Source organism: Leguminivora glycinivorella, chromosome 17 (assembly GCF_023078275.1).
Source record: "Leguminivora glycinivorella isolate SPB_JAAS2020 chromosome 17, LegGlyc_1.1, whole genome shotgun sequence".
Taxonomy (NCBI): domain Eukaryota; kingdom Metazoa; phylum Arthropoda; class Insecta; order Lepidoptera; family Tortricidae; genus Leguminivora; species Leguminivora glycinivorella.
This window is the reverse complement of record NC_062987.1, coordinates 10,246,649-10,273,751: the sequence shown is the minus strand read 5'-3', so window position 1 is coordinate 10,273,751 and position 27,103 is coordinate 10,246,649. Positions and strand designations below refer to the sequence as shown.

The 27,103-nt window shown below is 39.0% G+C and overlaps 1 protein-coding gene across 4 annotated transcripts; it reads right to left on the bottom strand.

Moving 5' to 3' along the window:
• Nucleotides 1–408: 408 nt before the first annotated feature.
• Nucleotides 409–27,103, bottom strand: LOC125235336 (aldehyde oxidase 4-like). 4 transcript variants are annotated; one of them, XM_048141871.1, is made up of 20 exons: nt 26,800–27,103; nt 26,375–26,545; nt 25,890–26,040; nt 15,994–16,160; nt 14,635–14,795; nt 14,177–14,315; nt 13,820–14,081; nt 10,869–11,092; nt 10,371–10,473; nt 8,699–8,826; nt 7,112–7,402; nt 6,255–6,386; nt 5,450–5,602; nt 3,828–4,324; nt 3,319–3,502; nt 2,799–2,994; nt 1,721–2,490; nt 1,428–1,620; nt 1,059–1,172; nt 409–950 (listed from the first exon to the last, which is right to left on the bottom strand). In XM_048141871.1, the coding sequence occupies exons 1-20, from the start codon at nt 26,884–26,886 to the stop codon at nt 880–882; spliced, it is 4,194 nt and encodes a 1,397-aa protein (XP_047997828.1). In that variant the 5' UTR covers nt 26,887–27,103; the 3' UTR covers nt 409–879. The 4 variants fall into 4 exon arrangements, with proteins under 4 accessions (XP_047997828.1, XP_047997829.1, XP_047997830.1 ...); XM_048141872.1 differs by lacking the exons at nt 25,890–26,040; nt 26,375–26,545; nt 26,800–27,103 and adding an exon at nt 22,764–22,905; XM_048141873.1 differs by lacking the exons at nt 25,890–26,040; nt 26,375–26,545; nt 26,800–27,103 and adding an exon at nt 21,965–22,452.

Genomic DNA, 27,103 nt, shown 5'->3' with positions numbered 1-27,103 from the left:
GATGAAGAGTGACATTATAGGCTACTTTTTGTCTCTTTCTAATGCGAGCGAAGCCGCGGGTAAAAGCTACAATAACACAAATTCAAATCATTATGAGGTTATATGTACATAGGTATGTGTTTGGAATATTTATAATCAACTAGCTTTTGCCCGCGGCTTCGCTCGCGTTAGAAAGAGACAGAAAGTAGCCTATGTCACTCTCCATCCCTTCAACTACCTCCACTTAAAAAATCACGTCAATTCGTCACTCCGTTTTGCAGTGAAAGACGGACAAACAGACACACTTTCCCATTTATAATAATCAGAGATCGGACGGATTTGCGACATTCTTAGTGACTTACGTCATTTTAATGACTTTTAGTATGAGATGACGCACAAAAATCCGATCTCTGATAATAATATATTAATATGGGATAATCATAATACATAGATAGATGTTACTTTAATTGCCGATTGAGAAACGGGCTTTACAATTAAATCACACTAAGTAAGTGTCAAAACAATGACGTGTCAATCGCATATCGAAGACAAAGCCCGTTTCTTAACAGCAATTATTGATGTAACATCTATCGCAGGCAAAAAGGTTACGAATTAAAAAAAAACTAACTACTTATGCTATTCTGTTTCCTATAATGGATCTAAGCATATGTCTAAGTTAACGGAATTCAATAAAGACACGGTGTATGTACTCGTAATAGTGACAAAGGTAGGTTAGGTTCAGGTATTATACTAAAAATATTTTCTGACTATACTAAATATTTGTACCGATCGATGGCCTCATTAGTTATTACCTATCATCATCATCATCATCCTTGCGTTATCCCGGCATTTGCCACGGCTCATGGAAGCCTGGGGTCCGCTTTGACGACTAGTTATTACTTATGTAATAAGAAATTCTTCCAGCTGGACATCTAGAGCTTTCATAATTGACTCCGCGTCGTATGGAACATCTGTAATAGAAAAATCGTAAAATTTAGGTTTTTTTTTACACAAAATGCATGCTTTGTAGGTAACGTTAAAATTAAGGCTGGACGATGATTAATTGTGTTATAATTTACCAATATTGATCCAGTTCGTGGTATCGTATTTTGAGTCTCTTCTGGATTCGTGAATGCACTGCCTCAGCACGTGCGTGATGCCATGCGCCGTGCAAATTCCCATCTCCCCTACCGCTGTAATAACGAGAAATTTAAACAAAAAAAAATGTTTTAAACACTTAAATTTTGAATGAGACGTTTACATGTTTCGCAGCGTAATGTTTTTAGCGTTACAAAAAGGGTTTCCTGGACTATGCAAACTTTTTAGGATCTCAGCCTGATGTGAGCAGGTTTGTCGAGAGCCAACTGTAAACAATAAGTACCTAAGGGCTTGAACCTCACAATTAGAACGTAAAGAGGCAAAGGAAGTGACTTCAGTTTAATGCATACCTTTAGAGCCTAATACTCCGGTTGTGTTCTTGGAGTTGAACCTCAGTTTAACCCTGAAGTCTGCAGGTATGTCCAGGGCCAGAGGCACGTGATAGGTGAGGGAACGGTTGCTGAGCAGCCGACCGGTCTGCGGATCTCGAATTAGTTTTTCCGTAGTGAAGTAACCTAGGCCTTGAACGTAAGCGCCTTCCACCTAAAATTGCAGAGTTTTAACGACTTTAGTATTATTGTTTATGAAAAATTATATAAGTAATACCATAAAGTAGCTCTTAACGAAATGTTATATATTTTACCTGTGAAATATCAATAGTTGGATTCACGCTCAATCCGACATCTTCTAATATATCGCAGCGCAAGATCTCATATCTAGCTGTCAAGACGTCCAACTGAACTTCCAAAATGGCCACAGCAAACGCACTGTACGCAGTCAAGTCGCTTTCCTTGTCAGTCATCATGTAGGTCGCTGTCAAATCGATCTGATCATCCCCAGCCTGCTTGATCAACGCACTCCAAGATGGGCTCGACATTTTTTCCCGAAGAGGCTGCAGTCTCTCAATCAGAGTATCACATGATTTGAGAGCAGAGTAACAAACGCACTCACTGACAATACTAGAACCAGAAAATACATTATTTGCAGCCGTGAATGAATAATTCGGGAGGACGGTAACCATCTCCAGCGGTATTCCTAGTTTGTAAGCGACAACCTGGGCAACTTTGGTGTTGACGCCTTGGCCCATTTCAACTCCCCCCGTGGTCACAGTCACCGTGCCATCTCCTCGATAAATCGATATCATGGCCGAATAATTCCCATAATATTCTACTGGGAAACTCATTATATTGATTTTAATGGCTTTTTTCATCCAGCGATTAGCTTTGTTGAACTCCTGGATGCTTTGTAGGCGTTTTTCGTAGTCGGTTTCCTTCTTCCACATCTCAATGAGCGTGGGGAGGTCATTGTCATCGGTACGCATGTTGGCGATGCGCACGTCGGTCGGGTCCTTCTGGACTGCGAAGGCGATATGTTCCATGATGTGTTCAACGCAGGCCATGCCCTCGGAAGTGCCTGTGACAAAAAATAATACCATTAATGCACTAAAGGCCACTTGCATCAACCACATTTGACAGACACGTCGTCGTCACGCAGCACGTCAATGGAACTTCCCATACAATAAAATTTAACGAACGCTTTAACGGTGACAGAGAGTTTCTGCAACCGGCCTTAAAATTGGTAAAGCCTCCGGCAGGTCTCCAGAAACAGGTATAATTATCATATCTACTAAGAGGTTTATCATTGTAAATTTTTCACGTTTTAAAATATAAAACACTTTTTATAATGTACTTTTTGAGAACATTACTTATTATTAATTATACCTGGTGCTCTCGCAAAAGTATTAGACGGTGTATCCGTCGTGACAGCGGCCATCTTGACGTCAAAGTAGTCGGGCACATAGCAGTTAGTAAAGCCCGAAGTAGCGTAAGATAGGACAGTCTCGTTGTTGGAACAACCATTGTCCTCGACGATTGTTGCATTCAAGTACTGAATCTTGCCATCATCATTTACGCCCACCTAAAATGGGAAAGAATGAATGAATATAAATAAGTGTAATAATATTGTGCAAATCTGCCATTTTGTTTCTATCTGCCTATATAAAACTTGTGAAAGTGTTGAAAATTCTAACGCAGTTTTATTTGCTCAGGCATTACTCGCGTCCAGGGTACCAAGAAAACTCTTTATCGCTCTTCCGTATGGCCACGATAGAGCCAGAAAGTTGAATTTCAATCGCCTCGTAGCGTCAAACATAGTTACTTTAGTTAGCCGGCAGTGCATCACAAATCGGCAGAGCAGATTGATTTATGTTATTCTGTAAAGCTGCTTTCAGTTCTCACTCACCTCGTATTCGCACTGGCAGGGCAGTCGCCCGCCAGCCGTGGCCAGATTGGTCTGCAGCGGCACTATGAATCGGCAGGGTGTGTTGAGCAGTTTGGCGGCTAGCGCACAAGCTGTTGACGCGCGGACATTGCGGCTGATCTTACCGCCGAAGCCACCGCCGATACGACGGACTTTCAGATGGACACTGATGGGTAACAAATTACATATACATTATGTACATGATATTAGAAAACACTGATCAAGGGTGATTGCAAGAATCTGCCTTGCCTTGGCTTATATGTATTGTATATCTTATAATTACATAATACTCTATAGACCTAACCAAGATCAGTGATTAGCGCTATTACAACGACAAGTACCTAATGATAAACTGACTGCCAATAGCACTAATATGGAACTTTTGAAAGAGTGACAGAAAGATCGTTTCGTTGTTGTAGCGCAAACAGTTTCCATCTTGCCTTAGATGCCTACAGGATCAAACCGATAGTCAATTTTATTATCCTACTTACTCGCTCTCATTAATATTCAAGCATCGCGATATAGCCCTCTGCGTGAGGTCCATCCACTGCGTCGAGTCATACACCTCCAGCCCCTGGTCCACCGGAACCACAACACACGTCACCGGCTCCATGTAATAGTGGTACTGCCCCTCTATCTCATATACGCCCTTTATCACCTTCTTCACATCATCCCCTTTCCCTTTAGGCTTAATAGCGGCTGAGTCGTTTGGGACGTATCTCTTACTATCCTTCTTTGCCTGGTCTATAGTTAGCACGGGAGCTGATGATGGAACATTTTTATAAGTCACTTTTACATTCTTGGCGACTTTAACAGCTAATTCTTCTGAGGTGGCAATGACGATCGCCACGGGTTGGCCGTAGAATAAGATGTTTTTGCTGGCGATTATTTCTTCTTCCTCATCTAGCAGTTGGAACCCTGGTACGGTGAAGGAATTTACGCCAGGAATATCTTTGGCGGTGTACACTGCTATAACTCCTTCTATATCCTGAAATAAAGTATCAAATATTTTAGTGTTAGTGCGTTTTCACGTAATCCGATCCGATATCGGATGTCGGAAGGATTTCAATGGCAAAAATCAAAGATGGTGGCTTAAATATATGGGATATCGATCCTACGTTCGATATCGGATCGGATAATGTGAAAACGCACTTAATAATTGCTCATTTTTATGCAGACGGGTTAAGAATTTCACCACCCCCTTTCTTCGCGTGGGTGTCGTAGAAGGCGACTATGGGATATGGGTTAAATTGTGGCGTAGGCGAGAGGCTGGCAACCTGTCACTGCAATGTCACAGTTTCGTTTTCTTTCAACCCCTTATTTGAGTGGCACTGAGGCTTTAGTAGTTTCATGTGTTCTGCCTACCTCTTTATGGGATACAGGCGTGATTGTATGTATGTATGTATTTTTATGCAGATACAATAAAAAATGGTGCAATAAATTTACCAAGGAAATTGATAAGTAAAAATCTGTTCTGTATAGGGCGCTCAAATGGACACAAATTTTTGGAGACAATGTTAAATAATGATGCATTCACAAAATAGTGCTTGATCATATTCCAAACAAGAGTACCGTAAGTAATGTGATGTTTTTGAACAATTCGAAATTTCATTTCCAAACAAGACTAATAAGCATAATTTCCTGTGTTGTTACAGGTGTTTCATTTATTTATACAATATATATAAGAGTATAGGTACCTAATTGTGAAAGTGCAAAAACAAAATCAAGGACACCGGTTTTTGTGTCTTTTCTTGCTATTAGAAATAATTTGTGAATATTAATTATTTCTAATACTTAAGGTAGGTAAATACAATATGTTAAAAGTAATATTTCAGTCCCTTCACCTATGTGACTTTACCTGAATTAAATTCTTTTAGTACCTATTGTCATTGTATTACAGTTGTTATTTGCCGGGTCCACACAGAGCAAGGTGCGTCGCAAGGTAATGTGCGTGCGCCGCAAAAGTCCAATGTAGGTGTAGATGCAACGCGCACTGCCTGCGCTGATGCACGTCTACATAACCCGTTTGCCGCGCGAGGAAATTGCCTCGCTACGTGCCTCGCTCTGTGTGGACCCTGGGAATTCTGTATCTTTTATTTCTCTCAGTACTTACCAAGACATCACGACTGTCAACCGACACGAGTTCCCCCGAGTGCACAGTGGATTGTACGAAGGCCCCGAACACCTCCCTCGGCATGGGCGGGATGTCGTTGGCGTATTTGGCCTCGCCTGCCGCCTGGATCACGGCCTCGAGCTTAGTCACGGGCTGGAAAAAAAAAATAGTGACATTATAGCAAGAGCCGCCCGTAGCCGAATGGCATTTCTACGACGCGAAACGAAAACGAAACGCAGCGAAAGCTAGTCTGGCTCTGTCGCGCACAAACGCTCTTGATTGTCATCGCAACCACATTTACATTTATGTAGGTACATTGCTGCTGGAAAATTTTTCAAAATTTTTTTATGGCCTGAAAATTAAGAGTTACTTAAAAACACCTTTTAATTAATGATAACAATATTGAATTGTATGCCTGGTTTGATTTATCGCCCTTATTAAGTTTACGCACTGTATTATATGTGTTAGAAAATACTATTATGAATTGATAATCATCATTTCCTAACCACTTCCGCCGGCTGTAACTTGAGAAATTAGGGTAAGTTAAAGAGACTTGCGTTTGGTAAAAGTTACGGCCGGTGGAACTGGTCAGATTATGATGATTATCAATTCCTTACAGTCTTAGGAGGAGTCGAAGGGAGTTCGTACCTGGTTGAGCGGGTACATTGATGAGTTAGTCTGAACCCTTGGTTGCCGTGGGACAGAGGTCGCTGCACGAGAGCGGCTCCTGAACGGTAGCGAGGCTGAGCGCGTTGGGCGGGCTATCCGTCAGGATACCTGGATAAGCGAAGGGTGTTCGTAATACCTGGTTGAGCGGGTACAGTGAGGAGTCAGTCTGAAACTCCTGGTTGCCGTGGGATAAAGGCCGCTGGACAAGGGTGGCGCCTGAGCGGTAGCGAGGGTTGAGCGCGTTGGGCGGGCAGATATTTAAGATCACCTGGAGACGTGAAGGCATACGTAAATTTCTGTAATTCTGGTCAAGCCTGCTCAAAACCTTCCCACACTGGTACAAATAGGTAAATACATTACATAGCACCTATCTTCAATATTATCTACATACTTATAATAAATGTGCGTATAGGAACTGCAGGAAATGCAAAAATATTTTGTTTGCATTAAGTATACATACGGCAAAAATATTAACACACGTCATTACTGCAAATTAGCATTTTAATAAGGTCTCTTATACCAACTGTGAAAATATTTTTTTTAGTAGAAATGCGTACCTAATCATGTACGACAATTGTACGTATAGTACATATACACATAACCTACATGTGAGAATCACACGCATGTGAGAAAATTAATACCTAAAAAGCTCAGTCTGTTTGTTACTTTCCAGTTCCACGTTGAAATGATATTTAAATATTTGGGAGGAAGATTGTTTGGAGCTAAAGAAAAAACCAGAGCGCAACAAAGGTGCGAAGTGTTGGTGCCGGCTACACAGTTGTCCATAGGCCACGGAGACTGTTTACATGTTTTAGTACCCAAAACCGAAAAAGCGAAAAATATGACAATTTCACTTTCCCTTTTAGTCAAACTATACCTACTTACCCATACATATACCTAGGTATAACCAACGTTTAATCATTGTCTTTAGGTACGACATAAAGATATAAAAATAGAAAGCGGACAAAGTACTTATTTCTACTTTATTCTAACCTTGTAAAACAAACCAATGGCCAGCTTCTTCCTAAAATCACTAGAAGGTTGTGCCGGATCATATTTAGGCACGATTTCTTTGCTCAAAATCTTGATGGCAGCCTGCAAGGTCACATTGTTGAACACCATTTTCCCTTTTAAAAACGCCTCAGTGCCTTTTGCATGCACGAATGTGGGAGAAATATTTCCATAGCAGATGACGGCATCTTCGATGACCTTCGTTTTGGGGTTGATTTTGAAGAGAAACGCTGCGTTGACGATGGCTAAGGCGTTTTGGTTTCGGGGCATTATCTGAAAATATTCGTAATTTTCAGGCAAAAATAAAGTTTTGTCTACATGTCATTAGAGATATAAGAATAGGATCATTATTTACAGAGATTTCTGTTATTTTTATTAATTTTGAAGTGTAAAGTACTTAATGTAAAGTTTACCCAGCTGTTGTATTTCTATCTACTTATAAATTTTTTTCATGCAAAGTAAACGTACCTATGTATATTCCAAGTATTGTGCCCACTGACGTATAAAAGAGCCTTTGTGACCTACTTGCCGAATATAAGTTTTATTGTTATGATTGATGGATAACACTGTCCCACTAACACTGTAACACTGTCACACTAGGGAGTCGTTGTGGACCAGCTGAGCTGAAGCTTTTGACTCGGACATAGAGGTCCGCGCCGCAGGCTAAAACACCGGCATTTCCACTGGCGTGGCGCAGCGCCGCCAGCGTGAAGGTCATTATTTTGAAACATTAAAATTCAATAGGTTTTTCTCAAATAGTACATTATTCAAATTTAGTCTGAAATTAGGAGATCGGTGGGACTTTTTTGACGACCCGGCGGCGGCGGCGGCGCGTCGGGCGTAGTCGGAGGCTGTGCCTCGGCGTGGCGGGACCTCTACTCGGACACTCCTCAGTCGGTTTTCCAAAATAACTTTGCGACCTCAAAGCTATAGACGTTATGCATAAAGAAAGAAATAAGTCAGTGAACCATATACTACACGTGACAGACCCATACTTTACCAATAAATTGTTAAGTCCCTATGTAAAAATAATTTATTTACCAAAAAACCAAAAGCTAAAACAATTCAAAATCAACCCCTACCCTATGTTATGTCCCTATGTTATGTTAATTAGGTATGAAAGTACATATTGTACACTGCAGCTAAACAATTAAACTGTCTCTAGTTGACTTCTTTAATAATATACCTTTTTGCATTATTTTCTATTCTTGTATCTACTTTACACATACGACCACGATTAACCACGTCATTCATTGTATATTGGCTATTTTTATTATCCAGGCTAGGATTTTTACAATATATACATAATTAATTAATTAGGTATATAAAAATAAAATATAAAAACACTTCCAAAATCAATATAAACACATAATAAAAACCTAACCTAGGTTGCCGCCAGCAGCAGGGCAGGGCCCCAAGCTGCCGGCAGAGAGAGAAACCCTCGAACTATCCGCGCCGTGTCCAAGATCACCGCCTTCTGCATCTGACCCTTGACCACCTAGTGAGAGTCTCTCAAGATGTTGGTCAAGACTCTTCGCTGTGAGACCGTTATATTGGCTATACTAGTACCTTATAGCTTCTAAACACATGTTTGCTGCTCAATGGAGGCAGTTCTATGGCCACCATAAGCACACCCCGCATGTCGTACTTCAAAAAATCTAACAGCGAAAGACTTTTCTTATTCCCGTTACTCCGCTCTGTGGACATTGTAAAGAAAACACTCAATGTTATCGGTTACTCTTTGGTAAACAAATTTTAAAATACAACAGTGATAAGCCACCATGAATATTTAAGTGAATTGCAAGATTATTTACTTAAAAACCAAAAACATGAATTTCAAGTTTTAAAAACTCATTTTCCCCTCACTAGCTCGGAAACACGTGTTTTGTCCTTTAATACCAGCGGGTAAAAACGCATTTTATCCACTAGTGGGTAAAGTAATTTGACCTTGAATAATGTCAAATTAACTGCTTTAAAATTGATAAAAGTAGGTGAATCTAGTAATAAAGATGATTTACCACCTGTGGAACTACTGGAAGCAGTGATAAACGCATTTTTTGCGTTGTAGTTTCCTCGCTATAGTGAGGGGAAAAGTTTTGTGTTACACTCGGGTGCAAATGTATTTTACTTCTCGTGTGTTAAAAAACTCGCAAGTTCAGGATTCTATTCTCGAACCACTCGCTTTGCTCGTGGTTCAACTATAGAATCCTTTCACTTGCTCGTTTTTCAATTCCACACTCGGCGTTAAAATACAACTTTGCCCCCTTGTATAACAAATAACTATTATGCAATTTACATAATATATCACATTATGGTGAATTATTACACCATTCTGTACTTATATAAGTAACGAAGCATAGCAATGAGTAAACAACGAGATAATGTACATTTTCCCCTCACTAGCTCGGAAACACATGTATGATCCTAGAATGCCAACGGGTAAAAACGCATTTTATCTACTAGTGTATAAAGTAATTTGACCTTGAATATTAGTCAAATTGTCTGCTTTAAAATTGATAAAAGTGGATGATCTAGATGAAGTTGATTTACCACCTGTGGAATTACTGGAAGCAGTGATAAACGCGTTTTTTGCGTTGTACTTTCCTCACTATAGTGAGGTGAAAAGTTTTGTGTTACACACGGGTGCAAATGTATTTTACTTCTCGTGTGTTGGAAAACTCGTCAATTTCAGGATTCTATTTTAGAATTTTTATATTTCAGCTATGGATTTTTTTTTTATTTCAGCTATGGAATGTTTTTACTTGCTCGTTTTTCAATTCCGCACTCGGCGTTAAAATACAACTTTGCACTCTTGTTTAACAAATAACTAATATCTTGCTCACTAACCAGGTGCACTAACGAATTATTTACCTGAGTATTCAGTAGTAATGAATTTCGCACGTGAGTTCTCGAATCGACTATCTCAGCTTTAGGAAGAGTCTTAAAAATCTACGGTACTGTTACACCTTCAACATCATCATCATCACAGGCCTTTGCGTCTATTGCTGACGATTTACACATTGCGAGTTTCATGATTGCGGCGAGCGGCACGACCTGCCATATTTTTTGGCTATAGAAAGCTTATATTTACCACTTGAGGTTCCAGTCTCGGTTTGCTTTCTGCGACACCTTTTGCTACCTAAAGTATCAACAAGGCGTTCTCCCTTCCACAACACCTTTACCTTACTCTTATTATTATTAAATTAAATATAGGTATAAGAGTATAGATTTCAGTACTTACTGATGACCACGACAGCTCCAACCGCTTCCAAAAGCAGAAACACGTCGGACTGATATGCAGGGTTCTCGTGCTTCAACATCAAATTACCGGCCAAGGAACCAATCTGCAAGAACAATCATAAAATGTACGGAACGTCGATTGTCTTTTGTTTTCTCCTGGAACAAAGTTGCATTTGTAAGGCATAGAAGTCAAGTCAAGAAAAAGCAGAAGATGAAGTAGAAGGCCGAGTGTCTGTCACTGTTCAATGTCATAATATCTTTAAACATAAGTCACCGGTCACCGCATTGTCAAAACAAAAGAGGTACAGGGTGAGCAGGGTACCATCGATTAGATCATTGTTAAAGCGGACTCCAGACTCACAGAGCTGTGGCATATGGCAAGGAGCAGGGCATCTATGTAAAGGGCAGTAGCATGTCGACAACCTACCTTACCTATGGACGTACCTTACCTGTACTTATAGTCCCTTTACCCGTTCCCTTCTTTTGCTTTTGGTCTTACCTTTCGAACGGGAATGTGTGCTACAAGCTCTAAATGTTTTACAAATTCAGCCAAATACGAAAATTCAGTTTGAGACTTTGCGGTTTCTTTAAATAGAGTTATGCAATCTTCCAGTGCCATGTTAGCGCCAAGTATCAAATTCTGGTCAAATTCGTACTTTTTCAGACTCTTTACTGCACTGATGTCTATTAAGATTCGGGGATATTCGAATGTCTCAACCGTTCCTGAAAAAAAAAAAAAAAAAATCTTAGCTTAGATCAATTTAGACACCTAATGTACCTATATTTTATTTAAGAAACCAGCATCGAATATGTTTTTACAGCCAAAACGCCAAATACTTATATCGTATCACCTTTTGTTACCATAATAATTTTTAAGAAAAAAAAAACCGTCGCCTTTCGGGTTCTGGTGAAAGCTACTTGCGAATGTTGGATTATGTAGAAATGTGTAAGTATTTTTTAAAACTGCTTTTAATGCTTTAATTATTAGATGGAAACACAAATGAATATACGTATAACGTTAAGGTTTGAGGAGTTTCCTCAATTCCTCGTCCCCTTGGGGAAATAAAGCCACATCTGCAAAGTGACAACTTTTCAGGAGAGAGGTTTAAAGATTTTGTCAATGAACATTCGTAAATAACTTTTTTTTGCCTAATGCTAGATTTATGAAAAGTTACAATTGTTCTTATAATAACGTTCTCTATGGTATACGATGGAAGTTATTCTAATTATTTAATTATTTACGGAAATAGTGGGTTGCATGTGTACTTCCGACTTTATTGTCCCAAGCTACAGTAGACGTAAGTAAACATGCGTCCTTATTGCATGAATATCTGCATGAAGTATGTGTACATGCATCTTTATTTACTGAAATAATATTTTAGAGGAAGGACGCAAGTGCAATAATAACAGCTGTTTTATTGGTTAGTTTTTATTTTAAGTCACTAAATGATTAAATTACCAGTTTTAATAAAAAATAAAAATAAAAGTCTTCTAAAACATTATTAAGGTTCCGATTAAATTAACAAAAGTAAAAACGAGATCTTAGGTAAAAAACAAAAAATAAAAGTCTTCTAAAACATAATTATAGTTGTGTTAACATGATACAATTATAGCTTTTCTATCTAATCTAATCTAGTCTCACTATATTGGTAAAAAAAACTAAAGAAATGCACTCTTGTTTGCAGCAGTAAGACAATTGGATGGATAAATATGAATTGTTTTGTAATAATATTATTTTAACGATCAATTTCAAAAAGTATTTCCTTTATCCATGTTTGGCAATTTTCGTATAACTCGCTAAACATCCTCCTCGCCCGGTGACACTGACGCAACTGACTTTAAATCGCCGCGTGCGCAGCTAAGGCGTTCGCGGTAGCAACGGGAAATAACGACGGATGTGCGGAAGTGGCTTTGTTTCATGTTCAACTAATCACATGCGTCGGTTTTCGCTTGGTTTATTTCACAAACTAATGAAGATACAAAAAAAAGGATTTTTGTTTTGAATAGTATAGAGCATTTGTGTAACTTTTGCGAAATAAAATCAATTTGGGCATATAGTCACATATGGCTTTATTTCCCCAAGGGGACGTCCTCATGAATCCGATTATATTATAAGAAATCGAAGCTTGACAAACTTTGACTTCAAAACATATGCTTAACAAACATAACTAAATAAATGTCACTGTTCTGAACTTAAATGCATGCTTTTCTTACAAAAATACCAAAGTCACTATGAGTGTGCCGTTCAGGTTTGAGGAGTTTGGTTCTGGCCATCATCAGCAGTTCCACTGCACCAAATGTCACTGTTCTGGACGAAAGTGCATGCTGTTCTTATAAAAATACCAAAGTCACTATAAGTATGCCGTTCAGATTTGAGGAGTTCGGTTCTGACCATCATCAGAAATTCCACTGCACCAAATGTCACTGTTCTGGATGAAAGTGCATGCTGTTCTTATAAAAATGGCAAAGTCACTATAAGCGTGCCGTTCAGATTTGAGGAGTTTGGTTCTGGCCATCATCAGCAGTTCCACTGCACCAAATGTCACTGTTCTGAACGAAAGTGCATGATGTTCTTATAAAAATACCAAAGTCACTATAAGCGTGCCGTTCAGATTTGAGGAGTTCGGTTCTGACCATCATCAGAAATTCCACTGCACCAAATGTCACTGTTCTGGACGAAAGTGCATGCTGTTCTTATAAAAATGGCAAAGTCACTATAAGCGTGCCGTTCAGATTTGAGGAGTTTGGTTCTGGCCATCATCAGCAGTTCCACTGCACCAAATGTCACTGTTCTGGACGAAAGTGCATGCTGTTCTTATAAAAATACCAAAGTTACTATAAGCGTGCCGTTCAGATTTGAGGAGTTCGGTTCTGACCATCATCAGAAATTCCACTGCACCAAATGTCACTGTTCTGTACGAAAGTGCATGCTGTTCGTATAAAAATACCCAAGTCACTATAAGCGGCAATTGTACCTATTTAGCTATTCATTCTCAAATAAATAAATGCATATTTGTTAGAAATTGCAAAAACGAAATTAGTCTGTTTAAATTTCATTTCGATTCTAAATTATGTGTTTGTTTCGGGTTTAAAATGGTTTCAATACGAGCGTTATCGACCATCGTGCATCGCCTTGTTGACCGGCGCACTTATGATTTTCATTTTGTGCACTTTGACATTCGTCTTGCTGTTTCGCGCGCATTAGCATCTAGACTTTCAGTTCATGTTAGCGTGTTTGCCAATTAAAGTGATCCTCATTGTTGTATCAAAATAAAAATTAACCGTTTCTGTGCCGTAACAGTTTTTCATCTAAATCCGGTTCCATACAATACATTTTATACATTTTACAACAATACATTCATTTTGAAACTACCGAAAATTACTATTATTTGGTTGTTTTAACAACGTAGGTAGTAAATATTTTCGGCCGACATAATATTGCGCTCTCACCTTTCCCGGTATTACCATCCACAAACATATACGAATCCACGCCATACTTGTTCAGCAGATCAAACACGTCGTCCTCGTCAAAAATTTTGAAAAACTTCTGGTTCCCAAAAGTGAAAGAGATTATTTTCTCGATCTTCTTCTTTTCTAACTCCATGTGGTCGCTGATGACGCTCCAGTCACTGCCCTCGCTGAATCCGGAGCAGCGGCGTTCACAGATGGAGTTGGTTTTGCTGCAAATCTTGAGATCTTCGATGTCGTTCACCTATGAAAGGATTAAATGGTATTAGAACAGTTTCTTTTGCCTTTTTGGATTCGCCCCAGTTTGCCACCTTGTCCTGAAACATCATCAGCACTAACCTTCTGGCAGAGGTCCGCGCTGGCGTCTATAGCAAAGGACTTCATGGCATCCAGGATGGGTCTGAAGCCAGTACAGCGGCAGGTGTTGGAGCCGAAGGACCGCTCCAGTTCTGCCATCGTTAGGTGCTTGTCCTGCAGACTGAAACATTATCATTGGAAGGGGGCATTTTTTTGTATGGAGTTGGCGTTCTTCTCCTAGTGAGTATTATATTCTTTGCACGGAAGTATAAGTAACCTAGACACTTGAACAGGCGCCGCCCCCACAAAGTAAGCCAAATTATTATATACCTTCATGGTAAAAGTTGACATAAGTTTAGTTGCAATGCTGTTTATAAATACGTTTCAAAAAGTTCTATGTTTGCTTGCACTTGTTGCAAAGACTTTGTAACATTATTGTACCTTTACGAATTACGCCTAGAAGAGTGTATGTAAGAATGAGGCAAATACGAATGGAATACCTAGTCATATGCATGACCCATCCCGGCGTACAGTAGCCGCACTGGCTTCCATTAAAAGCTGCGATGCGTTTCTGCACGTCACTGTAGCCGGTGAGCCGGTTACCCACGCCTTCGATCGTCGTGATCTCCCAGCCGTGGCAGGAAAATACCAGCACCAAACACTGAAACGGGTTCTTATATTAGATATTGAGCTGGAAGCAGGAAATTGAATCGGCAGGCGGTACGTTTCAAAATTTGCGCTTTTGAGATGTCGTCAATTTGAAGGCTGTGTCACAAACGTCAGAAAGTGGGTTTTCAGAATACAACGACAAGTAATTTTTTCACCTTCTCTGCAATAGTATTAGTTCAGAAGAGTACCACAATGTTTGTGATTAATGATAAATGACAGTTAAAAGTGTGTTGCAGAAAAAATCTTGCATAAGTTTTGGATATATGACAGCCAATCTTGCTGGAGGAACATTGTCTTGGTTGGTACCTGGTAGCGTGGGATAGCCTGATAGGTAAGTGCATTCAATATGAAGTACTCGTACCTAGCACGTGGTTCATCTCGTAGACGTCAATAGACTCTATGCCAGCACCTTCATGGCACATGTACCTACTTGGCCAGGCACCAGCGCTAGCATGGAACGCAGGTACGTTCAATGTGGATTAGCGTGTGGTATGATTGATATGTGTACGTACGAAGTTTACAGAGAACATCTCCGTAGCGTCAGAGGCTCAAAGACATGCACGCTCAGCAGCCGGCTTTGTGGCACATAGTCTTAGTGCCCGGTATGAGTGAGTGAGTGAGTTGTCGTTCGACACCCCTGCTGGGGTGTGAGTGGCCCCTTCCGCGCTGGGCGCTATGGGGGCTATGTCGGGGCGCGCCCCATCCATGTGGGGCGGTCTGACGCCGTCTATTTGTGGACGGCTAGGCGATCCGGTGATGGCTAGCCCTACCGCTACCGGCCGTTATGCAACCCCGCGACCCCTAGCCTGGTGATGCCGTTTGAGCGGGGCCAGGTTTGGGGCCGCAGTGAGGGCGACCGGCAGCTCGGGCTAGCGTGGGCTTGGTGGTGGTGGCGATGTTGGTGTTCAGTGTGGTGTGGGGGTGTTGTCCTCTTCTTCTTCTTCTGTGTTGGTGTCCAAGTGTAGTAGGGTTCGGGGCAGGTCCCGAGCTTTGCGCTTGTCTGGTGGCCGTGTGTAGTGGGGCACGATCCCTCGAAGATGCTCGTAGTTGGAGTTGTCCGCGCGGTCAAACATGACCCGCGCGAGACGCACGATGAACTACTCCATAACGCACGCACCTTCAGTATGGAGTAGCGTATATGTGTGTGTGTGTGTGTGTGTGTGTGTGTGTGTGTGTGTGTGTATACGTACGGAGTTGACAGAAAACGTCTCCGTAGCGCCCGAAGCGCGCCGAGCGCGCACAGACACAATGCATGCTCCGCAACCGCCTTCATGGCACATAGCCTTAGTGCCCGGCAGCGCTAGCGTGTAGCGCAGGTACGCGTTCAGGGTAGTGTCGCGCGGCGTCGACTCGTCCACTGCGACAAAACAAAATAAAATTAAAATTTTGAAAAAACCCCTGACCGCGACATAGTAGACCGATTTTCATGGAACATGGCTAAGAACACTCCCGACTAACTCAGCTTTTAGACAAAAATAACTAAATCTAAATCAGTTCATCCGTTCGGGAGCTACGATGCCACAGACAGACACACAGACACACACAGACAGACAGACACGTCAAACTTATAACACCCCGTCGTTTTTGCGTCGGGGGTTAAAAAGGGAATCTGTTTAGTTACAGTCCGAACATATTATTAACGTTTCCTGAATACATAAAGCCTGTGTGCCTGTGCGTAGCCGAATGCACAAACGCTCACGATAATATCTCTTTCGTAGCTAATTAGCTATCTATCTCTATCGCTCTTGTGTATTGATTGGCGCGACAGAGCCAGCCTACATTTCTGCGGCGTTTCGGTGGCGTTTCGCATCGCAGAAATGCCTTTCGGCTACGGGCCCTGACCAGGCCCCGTAGCCGAATGGCATTTCTCCGACGCCAAACGAAAGCGATACGCCGCTGACGCGCCAATACGCAAGCGCGATATATATCTACTAACGCTTCGTTTCGTGAGCGTTTCGTGAGCGATTGTGCCATTCGGCTAGCCACCCAGAAATATATATATGACTATTGTCAGAGGGCGCTGTTATTCTGATGTATGCGGTGACAGTTCAGTATATAAGAAAGAAGAAAATAGTTCTAATGAAATTCCGCAACATGGCGCGTAGTCATATAGTCGTATTTCTGTATGATAATTATACTTAGGGAACAAACCAAAACTACTGTCGCTTAACTTCAAAACTAGGTAAATCCATTCTGCTATAAGGTATTTTTTATGTTTTCAACCTTAAAGCGGAATGGATTTACCCAGGTTTGAAGTTTTTAAGCGACACTTATGTGGCGTAAATAGAGGTCGGAGGGTGAAAATACGGCGCTTGGTCACCAGTGGAAGTGAGGGTGTTGATTGTGTTTACGAGTCTCTAGCAGAAACCATGATAATTATAAGGTACAGCGGGGTAAATCTCGACTGGGGGAAAATTGTAACTGATCCAGTTTTTTCATTATTACACTATGATGTTGAGTTCTACGTGTATCCACTGAACACGCCTACCATATATAACAGGTGGACATTCTATTTAATAATGCAAACATTGTAAAACATGAAAAAAATGGACCAGTTACATCAGTCGAGATTTACTCCACTGCACCTTACGTAGATATTTATTATTTGTATTTGTATTTATATTTGAGTAATCTTAATAAGCCAACGTTTACCCAATTTCATTAACATTTAGGTACCTACTTAAGTTATAGTAACAAAGATTTAATTTGGACATCAAATTAAAATCATAGAAATGCCGCCCGTGTGAAGTAGGTACCTATACTCGTAATGTAAGAATTCGCTTCTTTCACATTAATATAAATTTTTAGCTGCATTTCAGAAACATGTATGCACACGTGCAGGTGCAGTAGTTTTTTCACGCAGATGATAAATATACCATTCAAATTGTTATGCAAATGTACCTACCTACAGTTTCACAGGTCTAGGAAACAGATGCTTTGAAATAAATATGAAGCTATGACGCAAATTGTATGAAAGTTTAAGTTGGTAATGTATGTGTCGCAGTAAGATGGATAAAGCCGTTATATAGTTATAACCCTATATAATTATACGTCGTAACATAGTTAAACGAAAGCGATTAATTGCTATCTTACTAGGAATATAACTATAATACGTTACTAGTTTGAATCCAGTCATATAACTATATGACTAAACTAGTAACGTATTACCTAGTAACTGAATCCAGTCATATAAATATATGACTAGTTTAGTGAAATGATTGTAGGCAGGAGTGCGGCGGTGCGGCGGAGGTATAGTTATAACCCTAGGGATATAATTATATGCCGTAACATAACGAATCACAGAAAAAGTGGCGAAAATTAATAAATAATAATGCCCAAAACGCAACCGTGACGTGAACGACAACTGATGCCGAACGACTACCTTGTGGTAGCGGGTATGCCCCCGCCCCCGTCTCCACTGCACCCCCGCACTACGCTGCTACAATTATACTACTGAACTTAATCCAGTAATACAACTATATTACTTAACTAGAGACGTATTATAATTATATCCCTAGACTAAGTTTAATCCAGTGATATAATTATATAACTAAGAAACTAGTAACGTATTATAATTATATTCCTAGTAAGATGGTAAGGAATCGCTTTCGTTTAGCTATGTTACGGCATATAATTATATCCCTAGGCTTATATCTATACCTCCGCCGCACCGCCGCACTCCTGCCTACAATCATTTTACTAAACTTAATCCAGTCATATAATTATATGACTAAACTAGTAACGTATTATAGTTATATTCCTAGTAAGATAGCAATTAATCGCTTTCGTTTAACTATGTTACGACATATAATTATATCCCTAGGGTTATAACTATATAACGGCTTTATCTATCTTACTGCTGCGACATATGCACAGCGTGACAGCATAGTGTTTTTCACCTTTATTTATCCATGTAGTAATTGCGCAGACTAAAATCCATGTATAATTATTAGGATCATAATATTATTAAATAAGTAATGATTTATTTTTAAGGTAACCCTAAATCCAGTTGTTTTAATGTAAAACCTTTTCTTCAGCATGTCAGGATTATTCAGGACCATTCAATTTTGACAATAATATTGACACATTGTTCTCATACCATCAACCATAGAATCCTATAGTACTCGTTGTTCTATACAAATTATTTCAAAGGTAGTATCGTGACTATACTAAGAAATGCAAGGCTATTTAAGTATGTCATATAAAAGTAATTCTGTATGTTGTTTACCGTAACGACATAGAAATAATGATTCAATGGCACAACGACAATGATGATGGGGTTATGAAGGCTATTATAGTTTATGCAGATGTCTTAGTGGCTTCAACTAGTTGCAATAGCTTAGGCTTCGTAAGCTAGCTAGCTCTCTTATTGCTCCTATATGACGCGACAGAGACAGACTGCATTGCTATCGCCACGTAGCGTCAACGATTGTCACATAGTTAAGACTGCTAAGACTGATTGTTTAGCTGTCATTTGTTTGTCTTGTTGTTTTGTAAATGGTTTTAAACGACTGTGTTTGAGAAACCAGCCTATGTGAGAATAACGACTAACGAAATAAAAGTTAAATTGAAATAGGTATTTGGGCCATTTTTTTCATAGTTGTCCACCACACTTTTTTTGTAACATGGGTATTTTTTACGCTATTCATACTCAGAATCACGAGGTCTTTCGATCCTGGGGGCCGATTTTTGAATCTCGGCCATTCGATTTCGTGAAATTCGTTCAATAATATCTCCACTACTAGCGATTTAAATTCTACAAACAGAATCGGAAACGAGTGGTCATTACCTGCCACTAGTTTTAAAATTACTAGCCGTCCTTTTTCAAAAATAGCATTAAGGTCAGTGCGGACAAGACCGGCATACTTTACTTATTTGAAATAAAGTTTGAGTGGATAAAACTAGACTATTAAATTAGTATGGATCCGCATTGTCCCATGGGTTAGCAAATTTTATATTCTACAGTTCTACACAGCTTTTATCATACTTTGGTGAATTAAAGTAAACTTATGTGAAAAAAATCACTTTTTTAAGGCTCGGCGGATTGACCGTCCCCACACGCTGAGTACGGAAAGACCGTCTAGTGCTCGTTGTTGCGTAATTTCATATTGAAATAAGTATAAAAATCATGTTCATTGTTATATTCTGTAATAACAAGGAGTAATATGACAGATATTAAAACAAAATAAAGTTGATATTTTCAACATATCAGCATTTTTCTATTTACAAGGCAAGACCGTCATATGTCCCGTAAATGAGGTTGGTAACCTTCTTTTTTCAGGTCCAGAGTCAAACGCAAAGCCAAAACTTATAATTAAAATGATCTAAAAAAGGTGCCTTACTCTTATATGCCGGTCTTTCTTTGTTATGTAATTTACAATATATATGATGTGGATGTACTTTTATAATAAAAATAAAAAATAAAAATAAATACATTGCTACATAATCCAATATTCGCAAGTACCTTTCTCCAGAACCCCAAAAGAGTCGGTTTTTTTTTCTTAAAAACTATCTAGACCTTACCTAGATATTTTCGAAACCAGCGTGCCGTACAGTGCAGACGTGTTACAAAAGTTTTAGTGAAATAAATAAAATTTATAGTTGTTATATTGTGAACTTTATCGTAATTAGCTTAAAAGTCAAACTACAATTACCATCAGTGCATTTCTTATCTCGCCATCCTCGACAAACCGTTTTGTGCACTTCGATCCCTCAAACGCCATGGAGCTATAATGAGCTACGTACTACGGTCACCAAATGGAGGCGGTATTAGCGGCAGCCGCGAACTTAGCGGATCACAACCAAACCTCGCAGCAGGTACTGAACTAGATTTACAACGAGCAAGTTACTCGTATCGTAACAAACGAAAGCTGTCTGATTCTTCTAATGATATTTTAACGGAAATAGCATGCTTAAAAGTTCAGATCGCCGAAATGATTTCCTTAATAAAATCTTCCAGTAAAACCTAAACCGAAAAAATAGATATGCTTTGCCAGGAGGTATGTATCGTCAAAAATCAAATTGGTGACGTATCTAGTAGAATAGATTCTATAAGTGCCGAACAGAACCAATTGAAGACAGAAGTATCAAATTTGACTACGTCCGTAACTGTCGCCGATAATAAAGTAAAGCTGATTGAAAAGGACCTTCAGACTCTTAGATCAAGTATTGAACAAGCACCTTTGACGTTGACGCCTCATAGTTACAACCAACTCATAGCAGAATGTCAGCAGCGAACCATCCGAGACAAAAACATCATAATAGTCGGTGTTCCAGAAGCAGATCCCGAGGCTGCAGATCGAGAGACATCTGATAAGCAAGACATAGAGAAGATTACAACATCTATATATAACGACTGCCCTGAACCACAACATTTTTTTCGCCTAGGAAAATATATAGAAAACAAAGCTCGCCCAATAAAGGTGACGTTTGCCTCAGAAGCCACAGTAAAAAACATACTCCGAAACAGAAACAAAAGCAACACACATAATGTAAAAATCTATTCAGACCAAACGCCCTACCAGAGAGACTTTCTAAAAAATGTAAAAGAAGAATTCCAAGCTCGAACAACTAATGGCGAGAAAAACTTATGCATTAAATATGTAAAAGGCATACCGAAAATTATACCAATATCTTCATATACAAAAAACAATGTTCTTACAAGCAAAGAAGACTGAGCAGAACCACCGACTATGTAAAACAAGAATATTATAATTAATTAGTAATGCGGTACATCTATATTTGTTTAGCAAATAGTACCTATATTTCAATTTATAATATTATTTATAATGTAAAATATTTGTTATTCTTAGTAGATAAATTAAATACTTATATAAAAGTATAATAAACATAGCAAGTCAAATAAATATCCATAAAAATGTACTTAATATGAATACGTAAATATATAACTAAAAATACGTAAATAATAAATTTACTTGCTAAACGATATACTAAATTTACTTAATAAAATACTAAACTAAATTTATACTATACTATACTAATTACTTAATAAAATTTAAATAATACTAAACTTACTTAATATAATACAACCATATACTTTATTTCTTTTTATTATACGTAACTTTTTTATCTTTATATAACATAATAAAATTTAACTATTTTATTCTTACAATTGCTATTTAAATATGATAATTTGCCTACTCCACTCTAAGTGCTTCGTAGCTCGCTGATTTTTGTACAGCATCGCGTTCCCACTGCCCCGATGACGAACGAGTGACTGATAAACCAGTATAACGCGAACTAAAACTTCAAAATAACTGCGCTTAATCGCAAGGCACTCTTATGTTTGATTATCTAAACTAACCCGTGCTTGGGGAGCATTGAGAATATTTACAGCACAGTTACTAATTATTACTTGGCAAAAGTTGAGTTATGCGAGCCGGCTACTAACTTATTATTTCTACCCACATTATAAAAAAAAAAAGAAATGTTTGTTCAACTTAGATTATTTTAATAGGTACTACATTGTCTGCACGTTAATTGTAAAATGTAAAAAAAAATATTCCTTAATAATTAAGTAACTTTTGTAAACCTACCTACTTTAAATGCACGTTAGTCTATAAGTTATAAAAAATTGTATTCTCAAGTAAGTGAATTTTGTAAATTCTTTTTGGGAATAAAGATCTTAAACCGTACATCGGCTAAATAAAGAAAACGTCCGGTCCCTATAGTTTAATAACACCACAATTTTTTGTGAAAACACGCCTGACATAGTGGACCGATTTTCATGAAACATGGCTAAGAACACTCCCGACTAACTCAGCTTTCAAACAAAAATAACTAAATCTAAATCGGTTCACCCGTTCGGGACCTACGATGCCACAGACAGACACACACACACACACAGACAGACAGACACGTCAAACTTATTTATAACACCCGTCGGTTTTGCGTCGGGGTTTAAAAACACTATGTACTTACATAAAGTCGGTATTCTTACCTGAACACTTCCTCCCGTTGACGGTAAACTCTATACAATCCATCACTAGTTGCCGATGGCACATACACGAAGGCACTGATATCGCCGCAGACGTCAGGCCTATGTATATATTATTATGTCCTCATTCGTCTTCTCTGCTGAAATTCAGTGCCTTATACCGGGTGCTTTCTTTACAAGGTGCCCATGCGGAAAGGGAAAAAATTAAACCACTCATAGGGGCCAAAAGACAGAAAAAAAAATATGTACCTATATTACCTACAGATGAGGATTATTTTGGCAAAAAAAATATTTTTTCTCAAACATGCAATGAAATGGCGATGGCGGGCTGGTGCTGGAGACGTCGCGGTGAGGGCCTTGATCACCTCAATCGACAATTTTAGCGAGTTTTTGATTTTCGCGACGAACGAGCTTGCGCACAGGGCAATGAGCAGCCATCAAATCGATCTACCTTCAACTGGCTTTTATAAATGTCAAATTAATTCGAAGAAACTACCCTACGTACTGTCGCTAATAGATTTGCGTTCCATTTTACGATATACAAAAAAAGGACATGAATTTAAAAATACCTGAATATATACCTAAACTAAAGTGAGTATGGTGCCCGGATCGATCAATTGTCTTTACGTTCCTTAAAATGGGCTGGGAAGTATCGCTTTTTGGGCGCAACATCTCGAGAGGACTGTAAAGGGATTTCATATTATTTTTTAGGCCTAGGCCTGCAAGGTAACTTTTTTTATAAAATATTGTCCTTTAGAGCATTTTTTTTTATTTCATTGTATGTTTGAGAAAAGCACTATACATGCCTCGGCGTGAAAACGGATTCCCGGCCTCGTATCCCTATCCGACCTCGCTCGCACGCTCGCTCGGCCGTATATACCCACTTGGCCGGAAATCCTCATTTTCCCGGCCTCTGATGTAATGTACTATTACATAATAAGTAGGTAAATAATTATTTTTCAAATCGAGACTTAATCGCGTAACCTCCACCCACCTGCTCCTTCTCTGAGACCACGGGGACAAGGCCGTCCCTGAAACGTTGGAGGTCAGTATAATATGCAGTCATACGCGATTATGTCCCGATTTTAAAAATATTTTACTAAGTAGGTAAATGTTATTCCTGAAACTGTCACTTAAAATGAGTATTAACGTTTTTTTACGAGCACAGACTTTATTCCTCAAAGGAAGATAATTGTCAGCAACTTATAATAATTACGATTTTTTTTGTCTCGTTGCCCGTCACACTTTAAACATTATAGATTCGCAGAACATTCCAAAAAACCTTAATTACTTTCGATGCGGACGCGGCGGTTTAGTAGTATAACTCGCAATTAACCCTTACAATTTGGTAACGGTAACCAATATATATTTGCCAATTTAAGAGTTAACAATACTTCGTACGAGTAAGAGGTCTTTAGGTTAAAATGAGGTGATACTCGTAAATATTAAAACACATGCTATACTTAGCCGCTGAACAAATGTTGGTTACCACCTTCGCTGCTAACGTCCTGTCGAATTTAGCGGGAGTAAAATAAACACGGTGTATTACATAATACACCGCATTCTATCTGCATTTTTATAAATAATTTAAATTAAATAAAACACGAAACCAAATACTAATTATAACACCCTTTATTTTCATCCAACCAAGCGTGTACCTATTTACACTTAATGCGTCATCATTTTCTTAATAGGTAAATAGGTTCTTGTAATATGTTTAAATAGCTGGGCACTAATTTATCTTTTGAATTGGGAATTTTAGTTAATTATACAGGTTGTATTTTAAGCGCTGGTGGCTCAGCGGTAAGAGCGTGCGACTTCCAATCCGGAGGTCGCAGGTTCGAACCCTAGCTCGTACCAATAAGTTTTTCGGAACTTATGTGTGAAATATCATTTGATATTTGCTAGTCGCTTTTCGGTGAAGAAAAACATCGTGAGGAATCCGGACTAATTCCAATAAGGCCTAGTAACCCCTCGGCTTCGCTTCGAAATGACCCCTCCTGTTGCGTCTTAATTTATTCTTGACATCGAATTGACATTGTAGATGTCTAAATAAGTCAGATGGTTGCCCCTAGCCTTCAGTTTAGTTCTAGATATGATTTGGGTAAAAATCGCCATTTGTAGATGCCGGAATAAGTCTGGTTGTCGTAAGCTTCAGTTCCGCTTGGTTTTTGTAGCTCGATCGCTACGTATCACGTAGGTGGTAAACTTTTTAAATACCTATATAATGTATATCAAATACTGCAGAGGGAAACCGAAGACAAGATGGAGGGACGTAGTGCTAAAAGATATGGCTGAGTGCAGAGTGTCCGAAGACGACGTCAAGGATAGGGCGAAGTGGAAGCGGTTGACAAGGAAAGCTGACCCCACCACCATGTGGGATTAATAGCGTGGAAGAGAGAGAGAGAGAGAGAGAGAGAGAGATAATGTATATCAAATACTAGTATTAGTTAGGTAGGTATGAATCGGATATGTTATTGTCAAAAATGACGTTTGCTCAAACAAAATTGTCATTATCTAAAATTTCTAACGCGCTGATTGTAGATGTCGGAATAAGGGCCGGTTGCATCAAACCGTCTGTCACCGTTAAAGCGTTCGTTAAATTTTATTGTATGGGAAGTTCCATAGACATTTGCTGCGTGACGATGATGTGTCTGTCAAATGTGGTTGATGCAACCGGCCCTAAGTCTGGTTGCCCTAAACTTCAGTTAGGTGGTTGACGCGATGGGCTCCGCGTGGTTTCTGTAGCTCGCTGCGAATCAGGAGCAGGAGGTACACTTGGCTCACTGCACAAATAATATTTATATTAACTAGTTTTTCGAAGAAACATTCTGTAATAATGTAATATAGATGATTGTTAACATATACTTATTCAGTATTTTAATGATATAGGAAACCTTAATTAATACTTAAGTTTACAATAAAATTAAGTTGAAGTGTTAAACAAACAATATTAGACTAAGATCTGCTGTTTAAAAATCAGCCTTGAGAATTTAAGGTAAGTTAGGACTTATGTAGAAATAACCTAAAAAAATGGCCGTCGGACCGAACTAGCTACTATGCAGTTATGGAAAGTTCTGGGCTCTTGCTTGAAATGATGCGATAAATTTCGTGCCTATTTTGTCTTACCTAGTCCAATAAACATAGTGCTTATGTCGATAAGGTAGTAGCTGGGGAAGCGTTGCTCTCTCCTCGGCATAGTGAGCAGGTAGACAGCCAACGCTGCAGCAGTCGTCGTTATTCCATAGTAATAATACACACGTATTAGGGTAGGTCTCCTCTAAAACGAGAAGAACTATTGCGTTTTTATCTATCCATACTTAATATCATAAATGGGAAAGTGTGTGTGTCTGTTTGTTTGTCCGTCTTTCACGGCAAAATGGAACGACGAATTGACGTGATTTTTAAGTGGAGATAGTTGAAGGGATGGACAGTGACATATGCTACTTTTTGTCTCTTTCTAACGCCCCACTTCTCTAAAGTAGGGGGGGGGGGGGGTGGAGGTTTGTATGGAGCATTTCGGCAATTTCCGAATTTTACGCGAGCGAAGAGCAAATCAGTGGCCAGGCAAAAATAAATGATCTAAAACAAATTATCATATTAATTCAACTAACCGTATGAGCTCCCACCAGCAGAATTAATATAAATCCAATTTCAATACAATACAAGAAAATTGGTAACCATCTTTGAACAGAGAAGGTTGCACCTCTGAATAAGGTCAAGGTATCATCCGACCAGTTCTCTGTCATTTGTGTTTCCATCCAAATTACAAAAACAGCAAACACCTGAGAAGATAAATAACATTAGGTACATAGAGTATTTAAATGAACAAGCAAACTATAATGAATAGTAAACATCGCAATTTTCTGTAATTATTTTAATTTTTCATGCGCTCTCGTAATGCCAACTGTACTTGTTTACATAACTAACATAACAGCTATTTAAGTTGAATGAGACACCATGAGATTAGGTTTAAGTTGTTGACATATACAACTTACGATATAAAATGTAAAGTTAAAATATAAAAAGATAAACATACCAAGCTTAAATATCCCAGAATAATAATTCCACGACGCAAAGGGAAACAGCAACAGCATCTCGTGAAAATCGGTATTTCTAAACGCATTTTTGAACAATGAATAAAAAAAACGGTGTTTACGTTATTATATTAAATTTAATATTTCTTATCATATGTGCCAAGTTGAATGAAACTACGAGGAATATTATCCAAGGAATAGCACAACTTGTTTACTCGCTCCTCTCTGTGAACTGATGTCATAAAGGAAGATATGACTGGCAACTTGATATAATGTAATTATCTTATTTGCTGACGCGACGGTAAA

What these genes read in the sequence shown, in the direction of transcription:
- LOC125235336 (XM_048141871.1), bottom strand. Translation starts at nt 26,886, where the DNA reads ATGCGTTTAGAAATACCGATTTTCACGAGATGCTGTTGCTGTTTCCCT. An exon ending in CACTATGTTTATTGGACTAG is followed by an intron (nt 16,161 to 25,889) that starts GTAAGACAAAAT and finishes GTTTTGTCGCAG; the next exon opens with TGGACGAGTCGACGCCGCGC. An exon ending in CCTGCCAGTGCGAATACGAG is followed by an intron (nt 2,995 to 3,318) that starts GTGAGTGAGAAC and finishes TTCCCATTTTAG; the next exon opens with GTGGGCGTAAATGATGATGG.